This window comes from Musa acuminata, chromosome BXJ1-8 (genome assembly GCF_036884655.1).
Source record: "Musa acuminata AAA Group cultivar baxijiao chromosome BXJ1-8, Cavendish_Baxijiao_AAA, whole genome shotgun sequence".
Classification (NCBI taxonomy): domain Eukaryota; kingdom Viridiplantae; phylum Streptophyta; class Magnoliopsida; order Zingiberales; family Musaceae; genus Musa; species Musa acuminata.
This window is the reverse complement of record NC_088334.1, coordinates 160,285-178,044: the sequence shown is the minus strand read 5'-3', so window position 1 is coordinate 178,044 and position 17,760 is coordinate 160,285. Positions and strand designations below refer to the sequence as shown.

At 41.9% G+C, this 17,760-nt stretch overlaps 3 protein-coding genes across 7 annotated transcripts; all 3 read right to left on the bottom strand.

Moving 5' to 3' along the window:
* Positions 1 to 2,194: 2,194 nt before the first annotated feature.
* LOC135680451 (transcription factor PCF2-like) lies at positions 2,195 to 3,517 on the bottom strand. Its single transcript, XM_065194338.1, has one exon. The coding sequence runs from the start codon at positions 3,405 to 3,407 to the stop codon at positions 2,400 to 2,402; it is 1,008 nt and encodes a 335-aa protein (XP_065050410.1). The 5' UTR covers positions 3,408 to 3,517; the 3' UTR covers positions 2,195 to 2,399.
* A 1,590-nt stretch (positions 3,518 to 5,107) lies between these two features.
* On the bottom strand, positions 5,108 to 7,984 carry LOC135588852 (protein HOTHEAD-like). The gene is made up of 5 exons (XM_065081203.1): positions 7,918 to 7,984; positions 6,609 to 7,292; positions 6,101 to 6,504; positions 5,474 to 6,003; positions 5,108 to 5,174 (listed from the first exon to the last, which is right to left on the bottom strand). The coding sequence occupies exons 1-5, from the start codon at positions 7,982 to 7,984 to the stop codon at positions 5,108 to 5,110; spliced, it is 1,752 nt and encodes a 583-aa protein (XP_064937275.1).
* Positions 7,985 to 9,710: 1,726 nt separating this feature from the next.
* On the bottom strand, positions 9,711 to 15,662 carry LOC135680450 (cell division control protein 2 homolog A). Of its 5 annotated transcripts, none has more exons than XM_065194337.1 (9): positions 15,493 to 15,662; positions 15,191 to 15,380; positions 14,927 to 15,111; positions 12,902 to 13,022; positions 12,224 to 12,397; positions 11,290 to 11,453; positions 11,111 to 11,198; positions 10,598 to 10,651; positions 9,711 to 9,920 (listed from the first exon to the last, which is right to left on the bottom strand). In XM_065194337.1, the coding sequence occupies exons 2-9, from the start codon at positions 15,197 to 15,199 to the stop codon at positions 9,900 to 9,902; spliced, it is 816 nt and encodes a 271-aa protein (XP_065050409.1). In that variant the 5' UTR covers positions 15,200 to 15,380; positions 15,493 to 15,662; the 3' UTR covers positions 9,711 to 9,899. The 5 variants fall into 5 exon arrangements, with proteins under 5 accessions (XP_065050409.1, XP_065050407.1, XP_065050408.1 ...); XM_065194335.1 differs by having other exon boundaries at positions 9,711 to 10,167; positions 15,191 to 15,294; XM_065194333.1 differs by lacking the exon at positions 9,711 to 9,920 and adding an exon at positions 9,941 to 10,167 and having other exon boundaries at positions 10,598 to 10,678; positions 15,191 to 15,294; positions 15,493 to 15,629.
* Between the last annotated feature and the right edge of the window lie 2,098 nt (positions 15,663 to 17,760).

Genomic DNA, 17,760 nt, shown 5'->3' with positions numbered 1-17,760 from the left:
AAATAATTTTAATCCATTGATAATATCTATAAATTTAATATACATGTAACACTCCCATTTAGTCTTACATCAAAAGCGAATAAGAATTTGGACTGATTTATATGGGTCTGATGGATAATATCAATAGCTCTTTGAGTTCTTCAAGTGTAAGATCACTTATATCTTTGACTGATTGAATTATAATCATTTCTAGATCCCAACATTTTGTAAGTGATTTTACTTGTCAATTCAATTATAGAGTAATTTTTATTAAACAATTTTAATCCATTGACGCTAATAATTGGTACGAGAATTAACATAGTAAAGGGCATACTGAGAAGTAGCATTCTATCATGTGTGAGTCTAAATGTCACTCATATTTTATATTTAGTCTCATAAACATATTTTTTAAGTTTATTTTCTTTATAAAAAAATAAAATAAATTATTCATAATTGTAGCTACTTGAACTCATTTTCACGTGTAGTATCATAAGTTGAGATTTTCTTAAATTCATATTTTTCTAATGAACAAAACAAGATATTCATAGCTAATTAAAACATTGATATTTCAAGATTATTCCATCGACTTATAGTCTAACAGGTATATATCTACTAATATAGGCTTAAGAAATTTATACTATTGGTTCAAGCTTAACAAAGTTAGTAGGTTTATTGTCTCACTAGACCATATATCACCAGTAGATTCATTGAGCTTAATTTACATAATGATATATTTCATTTTTGATTTGGATTTGAGCCTTCATCTTGATATATCATGATTTTAAAATTTTTAGGGCTTCTCATATTGTCTCTTACTCCTTTCTATAACAACTCTTTTCTTATGTTTTTTCATTGCACTCATAGAAAACTTATTATTAAGATTATAATTATCAAGAGCTCCTATTAAAATTCTCCAACTATCAAGCAAAGGTGCCAAGGAGAATACAAATCCACCAACTCATCTATCAATAAAGTTTTAATTTCAAGTAATTCAGAAGATCTTGAAAGTCATTTATAAACTCAATCATATTGGTTTTATCTTTTCATATCAACTCAACATGTTCTTAACCAATATACAAATCGAACCAGAATAGACTATCCAATCATTGAACCTTTTTTCTTCTCGTATGAAGTCCTCTAATTTTCTCCATAGGGTTAGGATTGTATTTAAAAGAAATCTGCATCCCATCACTTGTCATATGAGCAGACCACCCAAGAAGCCTACGACAATCAATAGCTGTAACAAGAACACATCAGAGCCCTCTTTAACCTAAGCATCCCTACGTTGGTATATAAAGAATTAAAATTTAATATTCATTCGATCTTGAATAAGCCTCCAAAACTTAGTAGAGAGGTCACACGTAAAAGCAACTTTGTCCCAAGATAATAATAAGAAGAGCCACATCTTTTTTTTATTATACATCCCTAGCCTTTTTTCAACCAGTCAAAAGTTGAAAGATGGCAGCGTAGCAACTTACAAACCCAACAACTTCATTATAGGTGTGATTAAAACTATCAAAGACATTATCACGCATTTCAAACTAAATAAAGATCGAGGAGAAGGAGCCTGTAAACTGACCTCGCAGTTGCTCTATCACGTTCATCATGCCTCCCAAACCCCCCAGTGTCTGTCCTCAGTGCGTGGAACCCAACAACGTTCGTCATCCTATTGCATGGGAAAGATCCAAATAAAACTTTTGCAATTTGCTGTAATTCCACTCAGCGTTAGATACCATATCAGTAACTGGGTGGGGATAATCCAGATCCTGCTGCAGGGACGAATCCATGGATGCCCGTCGACTCGACGATAAGCAGGTTACAGAACAAACAAGACAAAAGCTTAACTCACAATACGGCCGGCTGGTAGTTGATTTCACGGGAAGATCCGGTTAACGTAACCACCACATTTGGTGCAAATCTGAAGGCGACAAAGTGATGGATGCCCCCGCCCACCTCGAATGGCCCCCATCCCTGCCTAGTTTAATTGGTCGGCGGAACGGAAGGCACCAAACAAAAATACGTGGTGATCCCACGCCAGTGCGCGCGTGCGGAACAGTGCCCCGTCCACGGTTTTGGATAAGGAAGAGAAAAAGGAGGAGTGGGTCCCGCGTCCTACCTAGAGGCGCAGCCTCGCACCACGTCGTCTCCTCCCCTGCAACGGACCCGGTCCCTCGCCGCCACCTGCATCGAAGCAGCACTACACTCGCACGAAGAATGGTTTATCATGGCTGCAGGCGACTGTGCTTTGTTATGCAACTGAATGGAACGATACATCAAGTACCAGCAACAAATGGATGGGGACGAGGAGGTAGAAACATGAGGGAACAATAGATGGAAAAGAAAAGAAGAAAAAAAAAAAAAGTACGGAAACGTAGAGGAGGGAGAAGAAGCCCTCTCCTCGTAAAATCCTACATCCAATTTTAATCTTCTTCGCTGCTGTCCTCTTCGATCTCCTCGTCTTCGTCGTCCACGTCTAGCTCATGTGCTTGACCGCGTAGTGGCTCACCGGAAGCAGACATCAGTTGCAGCTCATGCTTCCCTCCTGCCGTGGTGGCAACGTTGACGCCGGGTGCTCCGCCGGAGAACAGCGCGTCGGTCGAGATCGGTCGGGACGTCGCAAGATTGACGATTTGGGGCGGCGCGTGAGGAAACGTCCAAGCCTGGGACTGGCTCGACGTGCCCGCCGTGGCGGACGGCGGCGGCAGCACCCACAGCGCCCCCGGCGGTATTACGCTAGCCGCAGCTGCGCCGCCTCCGAGCGCCCACACAGGGACCATCCCCTGCGCCCCTCCCGCGGTCGGCGCCAGGCCCGAGGATATGGAGATCGCACCCCCCACCGGAAGTAACGGGTCTTGGACGGGGTAGTAACCGGCGATCACTGTGCCGCTGCCTGTCCGCGACGGCTGGAGCTTCTTCCTCCGTTTCTTGCCCGCTCCTTCATCGTCAGCCGACGCTGCGTCGTCCACGGCCGAGGGGGTGGATGTGGAGGTTACCGGAGCGGATGTCGGGGCCTCGGTGGGAATCTTGAGGGTACCGCCGATGTTAGTAGCGATGGCGGGGACGGTCCCGGTGCCTGTGGCGGCAATTATCGCTGGTTCGGCGTGCTCCAGAAGCCACTGTATGGTCTCGCCATCCGACTTATGGCCAAGCTCACGCGTGAGCTGGAAGATGCGGGCGGCGCACGCCGCCGGCATTCGGATCCTCCTTCCTCGGCCTTCCACCTTCGTGTGCCGATCCTTGGTTCGGCTCGCTGGCCTCCGCATTATCTGGAATGCCCTCATCCCCAACATCTCCATCGGCTCTGGTTTGGGGACGATGAATCGGTGGACCGGTATGACCGCGGGCGTCGGGACAGCTCCTCCTCCCCCTCCTGCTCCTAGGTCAGTCTTCCGCCGTCGGTCCTCTTCGCCGTGCGTCTGGGATTCCATGTCTCCGCCTTCGCTTCTTCGAAAAAGCTCACAACTTTTCTCTTTCCCTCAAAAATAAGAGATCGCACCCACACTTCCCACGCACCAAAAGACGAGATGGATCGAAACCCTAAAAGCTCAACCCCTGTTCTTTTATCTTCATCCTACGGCACGTCGACCGTTGTTCTAAAGTGGGACCCTTGTCCACGCTGTACCAGCCGTCGGATGCCGATCGGGTCCACCGGGGTCACGACCAAGGGTAAGACAGGGGTCGAATTGGACGGGTCCACTTTGGTCAAGATTAAGGGTGACAGAGAGGGTTGATTCGGGGAATTTGGTGAACCCCGGTATCCTGATTAATTTTCGGAAGCCAAAGCCGGGGTCGGCGTGCGGACAAAGACTCCCATGCTGCGATACCCATCTATTCCTACCCGCGTCGGACTCATCCAACTCACTTAGCTAGTTTGGGATACGGGACACTTGTGGGCTCCACCGATAACTCCCAATAAAGATGAGGTACGTCGTGGCGTAATTCATTGACGCATAAGTAAGAGTACTTTTGCTCTACCAAGAGAAACTTGCTCGAACTTTTCCTGCGAGGATACACCCGTATTTTCTCATTCTTTTATGGCACACCAAAGTAGGGCACCAACTGTAGGGTCCATGCTACTTGGCGTTCTCCCCTTTGTCAAGTCACTTTACTTGTAGGCGGGGCTCACCACTACACGACGTGGGTCCTGCGTGCTTCCGTAGCGAAAACGAACTCGGATAAGGGGGACGTGATGGGGAACCAACCCAGTGGGGCGGCCCTCCGGCGTGGGGGAGTGGTACCCACGTGGGTGGTTGCTCTCGGTTGGCGGCCAAACTCTCGGGCCCCACAACGCAGGCAAGTGGTCTCGTCGGTGCGTTAGTGGCGTCGGTTCGTCGCGATGGGTACGCAGCCCCAGCCGTCGTGGTCCCCACACTAAGCATCATGCCGATGGGTGGAGGTGTGGTGACAAGGCGTGGAGCCCAACGACACTGGTGTAAACGTTTCGGTCGTTCGTTGGATTTTATTTTATTTTATTTTCTTTTCTGAAAATGTGAAGCCTAGGATATTGGTTGGTCACGCAGCGGCACAGAACCCGGACCCACTTTAGGATGGGTAATTGTGCAATTCTAAATTTGAGCGGGAAGGTACCTATTAATTGTGTGTCCACCCGCCTTCACGTACCTTGAAGTTCTTTAGCATACTGACATGTGACGTGGGCCCACGAAGCTTCTCCAATAGCCTCAACTACACGCAAGCTGGGTAAACAGAAAGAGGTAAAGGTAATGTTTATTAATTAGATGTCCGACCGGGTTGCGCCAGCTGGAGACAACAGGGAGCGAGACCACCAAATTGTTAGAAGTTGGAACAGCTGGGGCTGACCGTAAGAGAATGGACACGTGCTTTCCCACTGATTCGAGATGGAAATTTCACGAATCTCGAGATCGTTCGGAGCAACTTCCACCGGATTTTTTCGCCCGTCGGGTCTGGCTCCCAGCGTGGGACCCATCTGTGGACCCCGCTACTTTTTAACATCAGGGGAAAACATTTGAAAATTCTATCTTTTTCTTTTTCTACTGCAAGGTGGGAAAATGGGCATATTTTGGATGCATTCATTAAATGATGATAATGGATTAAGGCAAAATGAACAGCACAGTTACACGAACACCCCCAGCTTTCCCTGGTCCACACGTCAGGATTTCCTCCGTACTTCATCATCTTTTTCCCGTCTCTCAGTTTGGATTTTGATCCCCATGTACCTATATGCATGTAATAGAAAAAAACAAAAATTCAACACGTCAAGCAATCAAATGACCTCTAGAGCATTTTAGTGTTTGTTTGTAGATGGGACATTTTGAGAATATGACATGCGGGTTATTAAACTCCGCCGAAATTATTTTCTGATTATATATATGTATATATCACAGAAACATATAAAGAAAGGGATGGCAAGGAGGACGATCAAAATTTTCTTGGTAATATTAATTCTTCACTGAGATCATATGTAAGATTAAAAATTAAAATAATAATTCTCAAGCATGGAAGTAAGATTAAAAACCTGCCAAGCATCATGACTGTGGCCTGAGGATTTGTGCCAGGGGAGAAGTTGAACGTGGATCCATCCACTACTCGGAGTGCATCCACGCCGACAACTTTGTAATCCTTGTCGACCACTTGGCCGACTTGGCAACCTCCATGGTAGTGCCATATGGTCATCACTGTGTCCTTGCAGAACTGCTCCAAGGACTTGGAGGCGTTGTCATGCTTCGGCAGTAAGTTCATGGGGAAGTTTAACGCCATTCTGAGTAGCTCTTCCGTCGATATATACTGGAACCTGAACCTAGAGAAGGCTTTCGACTGTATCACCTTCTCGATCGTCTCTATGCCTTTGACGCACCTTTGTAGATCCTCGGGTTCCTTGAAGTAGTTGAAGGTGACAGAGGGGTTGTCATCGGGGTTCTTGTTCTTGAGATCAAGATGACCTGTGGAGAGGGGGCCCATGATCTTCTCTAGTATGAACCCTCCTCTCATGGAGGACGACGCAGCAGGAAGGTCGTTCATGTCATTGATCGTGAATATTTGGCCAGTCTGCAGCGGAAACATATGCTCAATGTGTTCGTACATCATCTGAGACTGATGTACTGGTACGCACGTACAAGTTTCAGATCAGCTTTTAAGTAGGTACCTGAGCAGAAAACATGCCAAATCTGAGTTCGCGAGTGATTTGGGAGTAGTGTGAAGCGAAGTTGGATCCGCTGGCACCCTCGATGAAGCTCCCAAACCTGGTGATGCCGACGACTTGTATGAGGGAGACCTCCACCGGCGTTGGAGAAGGAACAAAGATGGCGTTCATTGGATTGTCCGACATGCTCTGCCCCACCATGGGCTGGTCCACCACGACGTCGATGGCCAGTGACTCGAGGTGATCCCTCGGGCCGACGCCACTCAGCATGAGTAGCTGAGGGCTCCCCACTGCCCCCGCGCACACTACGATCTCATTCTTCGCACCATTGTTCAAGTACGCCCTGTGCCTCACGCCCGCCGCGTCGTGGAACACAACTCCATGAGCTACCGGTCTTGCCGCTCCTCCTGCACTTACGTACGAAGCAAGATTTATTCCAGCTTTCCTTTCTTTCTCTTCTTCGTTTCACACCTTCTAATTTCTTTCCTTCCTCACGATGTTTCACCATTACCTGTTTGCCGGAACAAGATCCTTCCTACCGTGGCATGCAGAAGAACCATCAGTCCGTCGGGATTCGCGTACTGGAGCAGATCGGCAGCGGTGTGCCGGTGCCCGTCTCTGTCAAATATGGTTCCCCCGATCTTTGTCCCGTACATGTGGTCGTACGTGAAGCCGTTGTAGGGCGTAATGCCAGCCTCCAGAAGCCCGTCCCTGACCGCCGACTGCCACTGAAGCATCGGCGGCTCGAAGGCTACCATCTTCTCCACCCACTGGTAGGACTGGTTCACCAACGCCCCGTCCCAGCCGACGTCCCTCACGTACTCGGGGCTGGCGCGCGTGTAGAACCCTGCGTTGAGGCAGCTCCCTCCCCCGAGCACCCGAGCGCGCGCGTTGATGACCCCGTCCTCGGAGAGGAAGCGTTGGGAGGGCGAGGCCGGCGAGGTGTCGGCCAGGTTCTGACTGAAGTATGCCAGCTCTGTTATGTTTCTGTTTCCGTAAGGCGAGCCACCTCTCTCCAGCAGCAGCACGCTGTGCTTCTCCGACAGGGTTGCGGCCAGTGGGCAGCCTGCCGTCCCACCGCCGACTATGATGTAGTCATAGTACGACACCGGCGGTGCCTGCACTGCGTGCTTCACGAAGGTGTAGGTTGATGCTGAGGATTGATAACAGTTCACATCATAGTCTTGCTCTATGCCTTAACATATAAAGATCAGACTGGGTGGGAGTTACCATGCTCCGTGTAGCAGATTCGAAGGCAGCAGAGAAAGAAGACTGGTAGCAATGATCGCCTATGGCCAAAAGCCATGCATGCATGTACAGACCGAGAGGAGAAGAAACGCAACAGAAGCGAAGAGAATTCAGTGTCAATGTATTCATATCATATATATAGTTGTGCTTGTATCTTTATCTTTAATCTACACAGTTGAGGTGTCAGCTTCTCCGACGAAATCACTGAAGAAGTGCAAAGATGGGCTCCGAGATCTCGCAGGTCGATGCTTCCTAATTAATTTTATTCAACCACCCCGTGAAGACCATGGTCATATAAAGATTTAGCTCTTGAACTCTGTGGAAATGCCGCAAGCAATGGGACCAAGAATTAGCAAAACTAGGAATCGCTCAACATCACACATCAAACTGCTTCTTTTGGTTTTGGCACCATGAAGAATACTGGTGTAGTAAATTCATTACCGAGACAGAGAGGAGAGAGGAAGGTGAATATTTAGTGCTTCACACCTAAACCTTTGACATGTGCTGCTGCTGCTGCTGCAGTTGAACCGAGAGTAATGAGATGATATAAATAAGCTTTACTTCAAGGATACCCAGTTGGCCCAGGGATTTTGTGTTGGCCAATTTCTCTGATGACTGCTCAACTTCCTTGGTGGCCATCAAACATTCATGCCATTCATTATTCCTCCTCAAGAAGCAAAAATTTAAAAAGGACTGGTATGAGTTGGACTCTTACTTTTCCTTCTCGGTAAATGATCAACATCACCATAAAATCTATTATATTGAACTATAATTAAATACAAAATATGTTTAATACATTGTATTGTACAACCATCTCTGTCTTCTCTATAAATACATTCTATAATATATTTTATAAATATTTTTTTTTAACTAAACAATTAATTAAATGGTAATCAACTAGCAGTATCCAACATCTGAATCTACTGTCTTCATACCATCGAATAGAATTCCCCTTAAGAAGATACCATTATGGATCCTACTCCAACCATCCTTGGAATGTTAAAATTAATGTGGGCCATATGACTTTTTTATTCCTGTGATATTAATGATGATTTAATAAATAATTTAAATCTTATTGGTTAATGAGAAAAATAAATTTATTTTGAATTGTCATATCTATTAATGATCAAAGATATGACTCTTGGATAAGTACGTCTTCATAATGGATATGTATCACTTCTGAATCGATATCCTAATCGAAGACATCCTTTATAACACTACAAATTCAGAATCTTATCCTCTCTCAACGCATAGATTAGAATATGATATTTCTATCAATAACATAAGTCAAAGTAAATAAGTAAGGGGGAAATATCAGGATTTTATCTATTTGAGTTATCTTTCAGGAAATTTAGATTTCCTAAAAATCTGTTAAAAGTATATGTTTTTTTCAATTAAACTCTATTTTATGAAATCTACTAAGTATAAATATCATGAGATTTATGTTGTGTACTATGGTATTTTATTTGCACATGAATTCAACTGTTTACTTGTGGTGTTATAGCCATGGTTTAAGACATGATTATTTTATTATTGAATTTTGTTTCTTTCAGTTACAATTTCAGTTGAATTTGACTTAATTTAGATTGGATCATTGAAAATCTATAGATTCTAAGATAAAGGACTATATGCTCATTTATAACAGATCAAATGAAATGTAATTGACATTATTATTAATCTTATATTATGTTCATGAATAATTTATTTGACGTCCATCTTTTTTTCCACCTTATATACAAAATTGATGAAAGTTGAGCTGTCCAGGCCACCCATATGAACCAAGCGCCTCTGAGTTGATCGTTAGGGCCTGTCGATCGCAGTCTCGAGTCAACAAAGAGAGAAATCTGGTATTTAACGGACTGCTATTGCAGGGCATTCGGAAAGAGAAGATAAAGAAATGCATGTGTATGCAATGATTAAATACTTGAAAACCCAAAGATTCTCTTAGTTTACCCGAGTTAAATAATTGAGACATTCCAACTTATTGTTATTGCAAGATCTAGCAATGGAATATATCTTTCCCCATTGGAGGGACCAACTGATGTGGCACCTTAGACCAATAAGATCCCATAGGCACTTGGACCATGCTAAATGATCTGACCTGGTTACTAATACGTAGGTTGCAGCATTTGAACACTAAAACAAAGTTAAGTATTACCCACTAAATCAAGGCCATAATGAGAAAACATTTTCGTCAAACAATGCTTTTGCTTTAAACACCGTCAACAAATTGCCCCACAATAAATGTGACTACAACTAGATGGAATAAGCAATGCCTTGGGTTCAGCACCAGCAGAAGAGAAAATCTAGCAGGTAATTTTCACAAAGGAACCATCCTTCGTCGTTGCAATGAATACCTGGAAGATTCTTGCAACCTAAACAGCAATACAAATATCTCAACCATACACATGATACTTAATGCTACCTATAGAAGTAAACCATATTGCCAGATATGGGTTCAAAAGAAGGAAAACTAGTCTCACACGTACAAACATAGGAGTTGTGACACTCTTTGTACTGCCTGATATAGGTGAACTGCGAGTACCAAGATCCTTCAGCACTCAGGATTCAGATCCTGTCGACATGAATGTCAATGAAATCCAAGTAAAGCAACATCTGATCATAACGAAGGCAACCGTGACAGAAGTAATAGCGGTAGCAGAGACACAGAGATGAGCTGCTACACTTTGTTATACTAGCAAATGATCCAGAAAGTGTCATGAGAATAATAGTCATGGCACCAATCTGAAATCCTTGAAATACTCGTGCTCCAGAGCCTGTCGAGCGGTGACTCTTTTACTAGGGTCCAAGCGGAGCATTTTCTGATAACCAATGTTTTAATTGGACAATTAGCGACAAGGGACTTTAATTGGCCATTTGGCCAGGATAAGCAGTGAAAGAAATGTAATCCATTTTGCTGAAACATAACATTTATTTTTTTCCATGCAAATTGTAGCTATGATCATGGATATTTCATCATTTAAGGGCTAAATAATTATGTTCTCAAAATGGTCCAACAACTAGAAAAATCAGAAAAGTAGCTTTCAGAACTAGAGATAACTGGGGTGCTATCATACTGCGATCCAAGTGAAATGCACATTGTTGCATATAGTGTCCAGCGTGTTTGTAGATTTTTTTTTTTTCATAAAAGTATAATTCAAATAACAAAACTATTGAGCTTGTCTTGAATTTCACATTATAAAAGCAATGTTTTCTTTCACATATGCATATATCAAAATTATTGGCACTTACAGAGAGAAGATCAATTCCTGTAGCTTCAAGATTTGGAACTGCTGTTGCCAGATCCTGCACAACAGAAATCCAATTACAGACCTTCAAGAGAGAACCAAAGGAATTAGAGAGATAAAGTGGGGAAGAACAGCCAATTGTGTCACAAAGGCAGAAAAAAATCTGAGCCCTCAAATATGTGGGGTTGTTAGCATTTTGAATGAATATCCAAAAGATAGTGCCATATGCCTTGCACAGGTAAAAGGAGAACAGGGGAAAGAGGGGAAAGAATCCTTTATCACATAACACAGGTGTCGCAACAATACAGAGAACACCTCATTGATGAGTCCAGCATCCTAATAATGGACTTGCGAAAATCATTGTGACAATCAAACAACTTTCGTTCTTCTCATTTGTACTAAAAATTGGGTTCAGGAAGTTCTATATGCATTTAAGTCAACCGTATAATTGAACTTTTTCATACAGCCTTCCCACAACCAATGTGTGAAAGCAAATAAATTTATTCTTCACTCATACCTTGGGAAGCCACTTGGGGAAAGCAGATTTGAAGTCAGGTAAGGAAGTAACTCCAGGCCAAGTTTCTTCATTTGGGGTACCCAAGACTCTGAAGATAAAATAGTTTCATAGAAATTAGGCTCAAGTTACAGCTACCAAATACAAGGAAAGCATTTTCAGCACTCATGAAACAAACAAACCTGAATATCTTAAATAATTCATCAATCTCAGAGTCTCCAGGGAACAATGGTCGCTGATTCACCATTTCAGCAAAAATACAGCCGATGGACCACACATCAACAGGAGTAGAGTAATGTCGGGATCCGAGGAGGATTTCTGGTGCTCTATACCAGAGTGTGACTACCTGAGGTATTAGATAAAATCACAGGAGAGACAGATGAGAGTTTGAAAGTTCTTTAGTTGTAGGAGATTTGAGTATCGGCAAGTTAAGTAAAGCCCAAAACTACTAGAGCCAGCACAAGGTTCTGAGACCAATAAGAGTGGTCTAGCAGTGGTTTGCACTAAACTATACATATCATTTTCTGCCATAATCTTAGGTCTGACTTGAGCTGGCCCATATCAGGGTAAAATTTGGTTCAGATTACTCTTCTAAGATGGGTTGGAGCATATGTTCTAAGGCTTGAAAAGCTTTAAACCCCTGGAATTATTAATGCTTTCCAGTTGCACTTCACCATGCATAATCGTACTCAAGAGAAAGGCAGGAAACAAAGCACCTGGTGCCTCTATCCAGCAGATGGCACCAGTATGACAGCATGGCATTTAGTTATGCTGCACTGGTGGCATGTAGTATACCAGCCACCAATCAGAATAGGGGTGCTTGGCAGCACTATAAGGCTTGCCTTAGTCTGAAAATTATCTGATTTAGTACAAATATCTAAAAGAATGTTTGTGGGAAGAAGCTGAACTCTTTATGACAGCAATGGCCACATGTAAAAGAACTACCAGATAGCTTTGAAGTAATAACAATACCTAGTACACTATGATAAATTTTGATCTAAATGAGCTTGATTTCTTCAAAAGAAATTTGTAATCAACACATCAATAGCTTATACACATAAGTTTTGACTATATATCGAAATGTCATGTTAAATTTGATATAACTCATAGTAGCACCTCATGTGTAAATGTCCGAACAGGAATGCCAAAAGCTCTAGCAAGCCCAAAGTCTGCAAGCTTCAGCACATTAGTTTGCCGATCAATCAACAGATTTTGAGGCTTTAGATCTCGATGAAGAACCCTATGAGAATGACAGTAGGCAATGCCACGAAGTATCTGATATAAGTACGTCTGAAAACGCAAAAGAAAGCGAGAGATAAGTTTCCAAGATACAACTATCATAAATCAGAAACACATTTCTAATATCCCCAGTATAACACCATCATCAAAAGCAACTAGGCAGTATGAGACTGCAAACAGCGAAGAACTTTTTCTGCATCGTAACTACAATTTTTAAAAATATGATACCCCAAAAGATAAAATACTTATTTCCAGAATGGCAGTAGTAAATGAAGGCCGAGTCAATATTCTTTTCTTCATCCAGAATTTACTGAGTGCAGAAGACATTCCTATGTTAGGAGACAAACTCCAAAAAAACCAATCCACAAGATTACCATATTCTGCATTAGTACTAAGACAAAACCTTGATTTTTTTCAGCAAAATTAGATTCATCTAACTTTCACCAATATGCTTTTGTACAACTAATGTCCATCGCGATACCTCTTTGAAAGCATGTACTCTTACAGGTAACAGATGACACAAACTAAGATAATATAGAGAAAAGACTAGCTCACTTTAACTAGTCGTGGATCTTTAACAAGTTCAGGACAAGAATCCATGTGCTTCTTCAAGTCTAAGTCAAGATATTCGAATACTAAATAAATCCTTTTCTCACTGTGGACTACATCCTGCAACCTGTTATGCAAATAGAACGATTAAAATCACCAAACACTGAAGCTATTTTGAATTCAATGCCAGGAACAATTACAAAAAGCTATTTATCATCATAATCACAGGTAAGAAGAAGCAACAGAAGTAAAAACAACAAATTGTTCTTATATACAAAGGTTTATTTTCAAGCTTTAATACAGGCCTTCATAAGTGCATAATTTAAACAGTAGCATATGCCAAAGATTTAGTGCCTTTAAATAGTTAGTCTGTAAAATCAAGTGATTAGGACAATACTTGCATGAAAGTTTAAGCAGTTACAATTACAGCATTGACAAAGACACAACCAAAAGCAGATAATGCAACAACAAACAAAGAATTCTTCCCTTATCATATGCCCATACATCATTTGTAATAGCAGTCAAAAGACTCAAAACCATGGTTTGTAATACCATACCATACCGCTCTGTCATGAATGGTCATTGTGCACCCGCAATATTTTTGCTCAACGAACCATTCATCGCTTTTGCATGCTTGTACAGATGCTTGGCAGCATATTTTGCCCTGGTTTTATGTGTTTTTGTTGAAAAAATGTAATAAGCAAGAACAGTTCACAGCACTGCTCACCATGCTGGGCAAAACTGCTCTAAAATGGCTCTATTTTCACGTGCCACAACCTGTTTTTTGTAGACCATAGCCGCACGCAAAACATCAGCCATCTCATACCTTTGAAAATCCATGGATGGCACAGGGGTGGATGAGGCTTCGGGGTAGTGTTGGGCGTTGATCGATATACACAAGTTCGAACGTTAACTTGACGGAAACTTGCCATCGCGCCCGACACCTGGTGAGCAGTTGTTTGTGGACTTGCGACTGTTCGTATTTCCTTCTAAAGTCCTTATTTTCTTCTTCCTCTCTTTTCTCTCTTGCACGCAAAGTGTTTGCTGAATTGCTTGTAAAGCTTCCCTTTTCGCGAGACGTCGGAACTTGTCCACTGCTCGCTTTCGAATTAATCAACTTGCTCTTTTTACAGGTCTTACAGGACTTGAGCGAGGTTGCAAATTGGCTGACCATTTGCGGACGCATATCGCAAGGGCGCGTCATGACTTAGTTAATCCCAGCTAAGCCCGAGAAGTTAACGTAAAGGTGCTTTACGACTTGGGTAACTCTAGCTAAGTCTGTGACTTTGACGCAAGGGTGCTTCACGACTTATACAATTATAGCTAAGTCTATGACAACTCGGTACGGGCGGTATATCGGTACACTTTAGTGTCCTGTGTGTCGATATGCTCGATACAATTTGATACATACTGTACTGACAGCTGATCGGTACACTGGCACGGTACGGTATTTAAAATCTTGCTCAAAACCATCCTTTTAAAAAACCATATCCAAGCTGAACATTAAATGTTATTTTTTATTATAAACTTATATCTTGGTGCACGTTTTGTGGAATCAATGCTCTCGGTTTCAATTATCCCAAATGCTTTATGCTAATCTGGTTCGCGGCACCAGGACCATATGAAATTGGCCAATCTCATGATACAAGATTGCAGTCGATCTCACTGATTTTAGCCTGATTGTGGACAAATATCTGCAAACTTTGGTGGCATTTTAGAAAGATCTGATTCCATGGTTAATATTAAGATAGTTCCTCCAAGCCCATGTACTTGTCTTCGACAACATTGCCGTGGAATAATAAGTGCTGATAAATTTTAAGCACTTCTTAGTATCTAAGCAATATGATATGATAATGACGAACCGTGAAAAAAAGCGATACATCCAAAACTGCAAAATTATAAACGAATTCGTTCTTTTCGACACACTGGGAGCGTATACACAAAAGGCAAAAGTAAGCGATGTTACATTGGCACGATTCAGAAACAAAATAAACTTAACAAAATGGGAAAGGAAGGAACAGAGGCAGCGACCTGACAATGTTGTTGTGCTGCATTTCCTTCAGGAGAGAGATCTCTCTGATGGCAGTGCTCGGAACCCCCTCGTCCTCATTCTCCAGCCGGATCTTCTTCAGAGCTATCGTCTCATTGGTGAGACGATCCCGGGCCTTGTACACAACCCCATAAGTTCCTTCTCCAATTTTCTCCACCTTCTCGTACTGCAACCAAAAGCCTCTCATTTTACCAACCGAAAAACCATTCAAAACCATCATCTACGAGCGGCACAACAGCGCTCACCTGGTCCATTCAATCCTCACGTTGACGCGAACCCAGAGCACAAGAAACCCAAAGTAATGATCAGACTTGAGGACCGATTTCACCGAATCCAACAGTAGTGGAACCTGATCCCCACAACCACAAGCCAAATAATCCTCCCATCATGAATCGGGCCAGATTGATAAAGAGGATCACATTCCCGAACAAAACCCTAGCGAAATCAGACTCATAAAATGCAAAAGAAACACAAAAAAAGGAATCGCACGAATAAAGAAAGAAAGAAAGAAAGAAACACGGAAAAGAAGTCACGGAGGCGTGGATACCGAGGGAGATGGATGATCGGAGGGTCGCGATTGGATCTGGAAGAGAAGAACAAAGAACAAAGAGCTTGAAGATACTAGGATGGGGATCCGAAGAGAGACGGTCAAGAGAGAGTGAGTGAGCTCCCCTCTTTTCTCTCTCTTCGCAGAACCGCAGTCGCGCTGCTTCGACCAAAAACCTCGGGTGACTGCAGGTAGGCGGAGATCCGGTGCGCGTGACAAGTGAGGAAACAGCTTCGACTTCCCACAAAGTGACTGGGCCCCGCGGTGTCCTACCGTAGACGGAGGACGGTATGATACTACAACGCGACGTATGTGCTATTTCTTACGGTCGGTAGCACAACGACCCGCCTTATCAAAATTATTCTTTCTACGTGGGTCATTGTCGCCATCTAAACTGCCGTCAGTTGCGTTCGTCGTGATTGGAAGCAACCGCTGCTATCACCGCCAATCATTGGACACGTAGCCGACACATAAGAATGGTACGAGGAAAGTATCGCTCGTCGTATCTCGTATCAAAAAATTACGCTGCAACTCACGTGAGTACGTTTCACTAAAAAATTGTGTAATAATAATAATATTATTATTATCAGTATTATAGTGATGTGTATTGAACACATACACAGTAGACGTACAGTTGACTAAAAATGGTGTCCTCTCTCCTGTTATTTAGTCTTCCACGAACAGGAGAGCAGCATGTTGCAGCCGTGAAGTGAATATTGCCATCACAAGGAAGCTCGTTAAGTGGTTACTGATAATACGCACTCACGAAAAGCCTGAGGTTTCCAGGCGTGGGATATAATGAGGTCTCGACAACTGTGCGCACAGACGCCAGCTCATGAAATAATATTTCAGATTTCAACAGTTTAAGCTAAGAGAGATGCAATGAGATTTTACAGTGCACTTGTCAACAGGTTGGGTATGCTACAGAAAGACAAAACCAAACCAAACCAAACCAAAAGAAACAATATTCCCAAAAGAAAATATCTTAATTGATGTGTTGGTGGGTGGAGGGGGGCGGAGGAACCACAACTTGTCCCCATCCAATAGATCCATCTGATGCAGAAGATGATCTTCTGAACCAGTAGGTCTTTTTGCATGCAATTTGGGTAAAACATTTGACGTGTGACCTTCCTATGTCAATTATTTTAGATCTGCATAAATATAGACTACATTAGGATTGATCCAAATAAGGTACATTAAGTCATGGTAAAATTATACGAGATTTGCTCTAAATTTCTATTCAATCCCCTATCTCGACAGTAGTCGTGACCTTCCCATCAGTTTGGTAAATTATTTTGTTAAGAGATTAAAACGAATTTAATCATGTGGGTTAAACTCGGGTTAGTTTTGGTAGCATATCTTCCGATCGAACACAATTTCGACTTCCACACAATGATGGATGAAAAATTAAGACATTATGACATAGATTTTTCTTTAACCACCCCTAAAAGTCCTCTGAATCCAACGTAGTTGATAAGGTCAACTTACTTTGTTCTAATCCTTTTGAAATGGTCAGATTTTATTTCCAACCCCAACCACCTAATTATGTCTCAAAACATATCAAATTATTATTTTTTAATTTTTTTTAAAATAATTATTGACATATCCAAATGATTAAAACATTATGATATTTATTATTACTTACAATGAGAATGGTTTACTAAATTTTTGTTTAAAAATGACCAAACAAGTACCTATCAATTTCAACCAAATCCAAATATATATAATTACTTATAGGGTTAAAATATATTTTACCTAATATGATTTTAATTATGGATAATTCATAATAAATTATTATGATTTACTTAAATCACAAACTGATTCATAATAAATTATTAATATAATTATATATAATTTAATTTTTTTTAAAAATTTCAGATTTATTTTATACCTTATGCTTTTAATTATAGATCACTTAAGCCTTTCCCTTATGATTTACTCGTATCTAAAATAATTTTTATACTTTTTAAAACATAACATATAGACCTCTCGTCAAAATCTATTTACGTGACATTAACTTATAATAAATTATTAATATATTAAAAATTAATGATAATTTATAACTTTTGAAAATAACTTTAATTCATTACTAATAACTATTTTTTTATAATGGAAGGACATGTTCACCTTAGCTCCCCTTTCATTGGAATATATCCTACCATTGATTATCAGACCTCGACTTTCCCACCAGCATCCCACCATTCATCAATAGAATTCGCTCAAGCGTACAAAGAGTGGCAACCCCTACAGCTCATGTTGGTTTCAACC

Coding starts and splice junctions, on each gene's coding strand:
- LOC135680451 (XM_065194338.1), bottom strand. CDS start 3,407: ATGGAATCCCAGACGCACGGCGAAGAGGACCGACGGCGGAAGACTGAC.
- LOC135680450 (XM_065194333.1), bottom strand. Junction 12,398..12,901: donor AAGATCCACGACTAGTTAAA/GTGAGCTAGTCT, acceptor TTGCGTTTTCAG/ACGTACTTATATCAGATACT. Junction 11,454..12,223: donor TTCGGACATTTACACATGAG/GTGCTACTATGA, acceptor CTAATACCTCAG/GTAGTCACACTCTGGTATAG.
- LOC135588852 (XM_065081203.1), bottom strand. CDS start 7,984: ATGGCCACCAAGGAAGTTGAGCAGTCATCAGAGAAATTGGCCAACACA. Junction 6,004..6,100: donor TTGGCATGTTTTCTGCTCAG/GTACCTACTTAA, acceptor TTTCCGCTGCAG/ACTGGCCAAATATTCACGAT. Junction 5,175..5,473: donor ACAGTCATGATGCTTGGCAG/GTTTTTAATCTT, acceptor ACATGCATATAG/GTACATGGGGATCAAAATCC.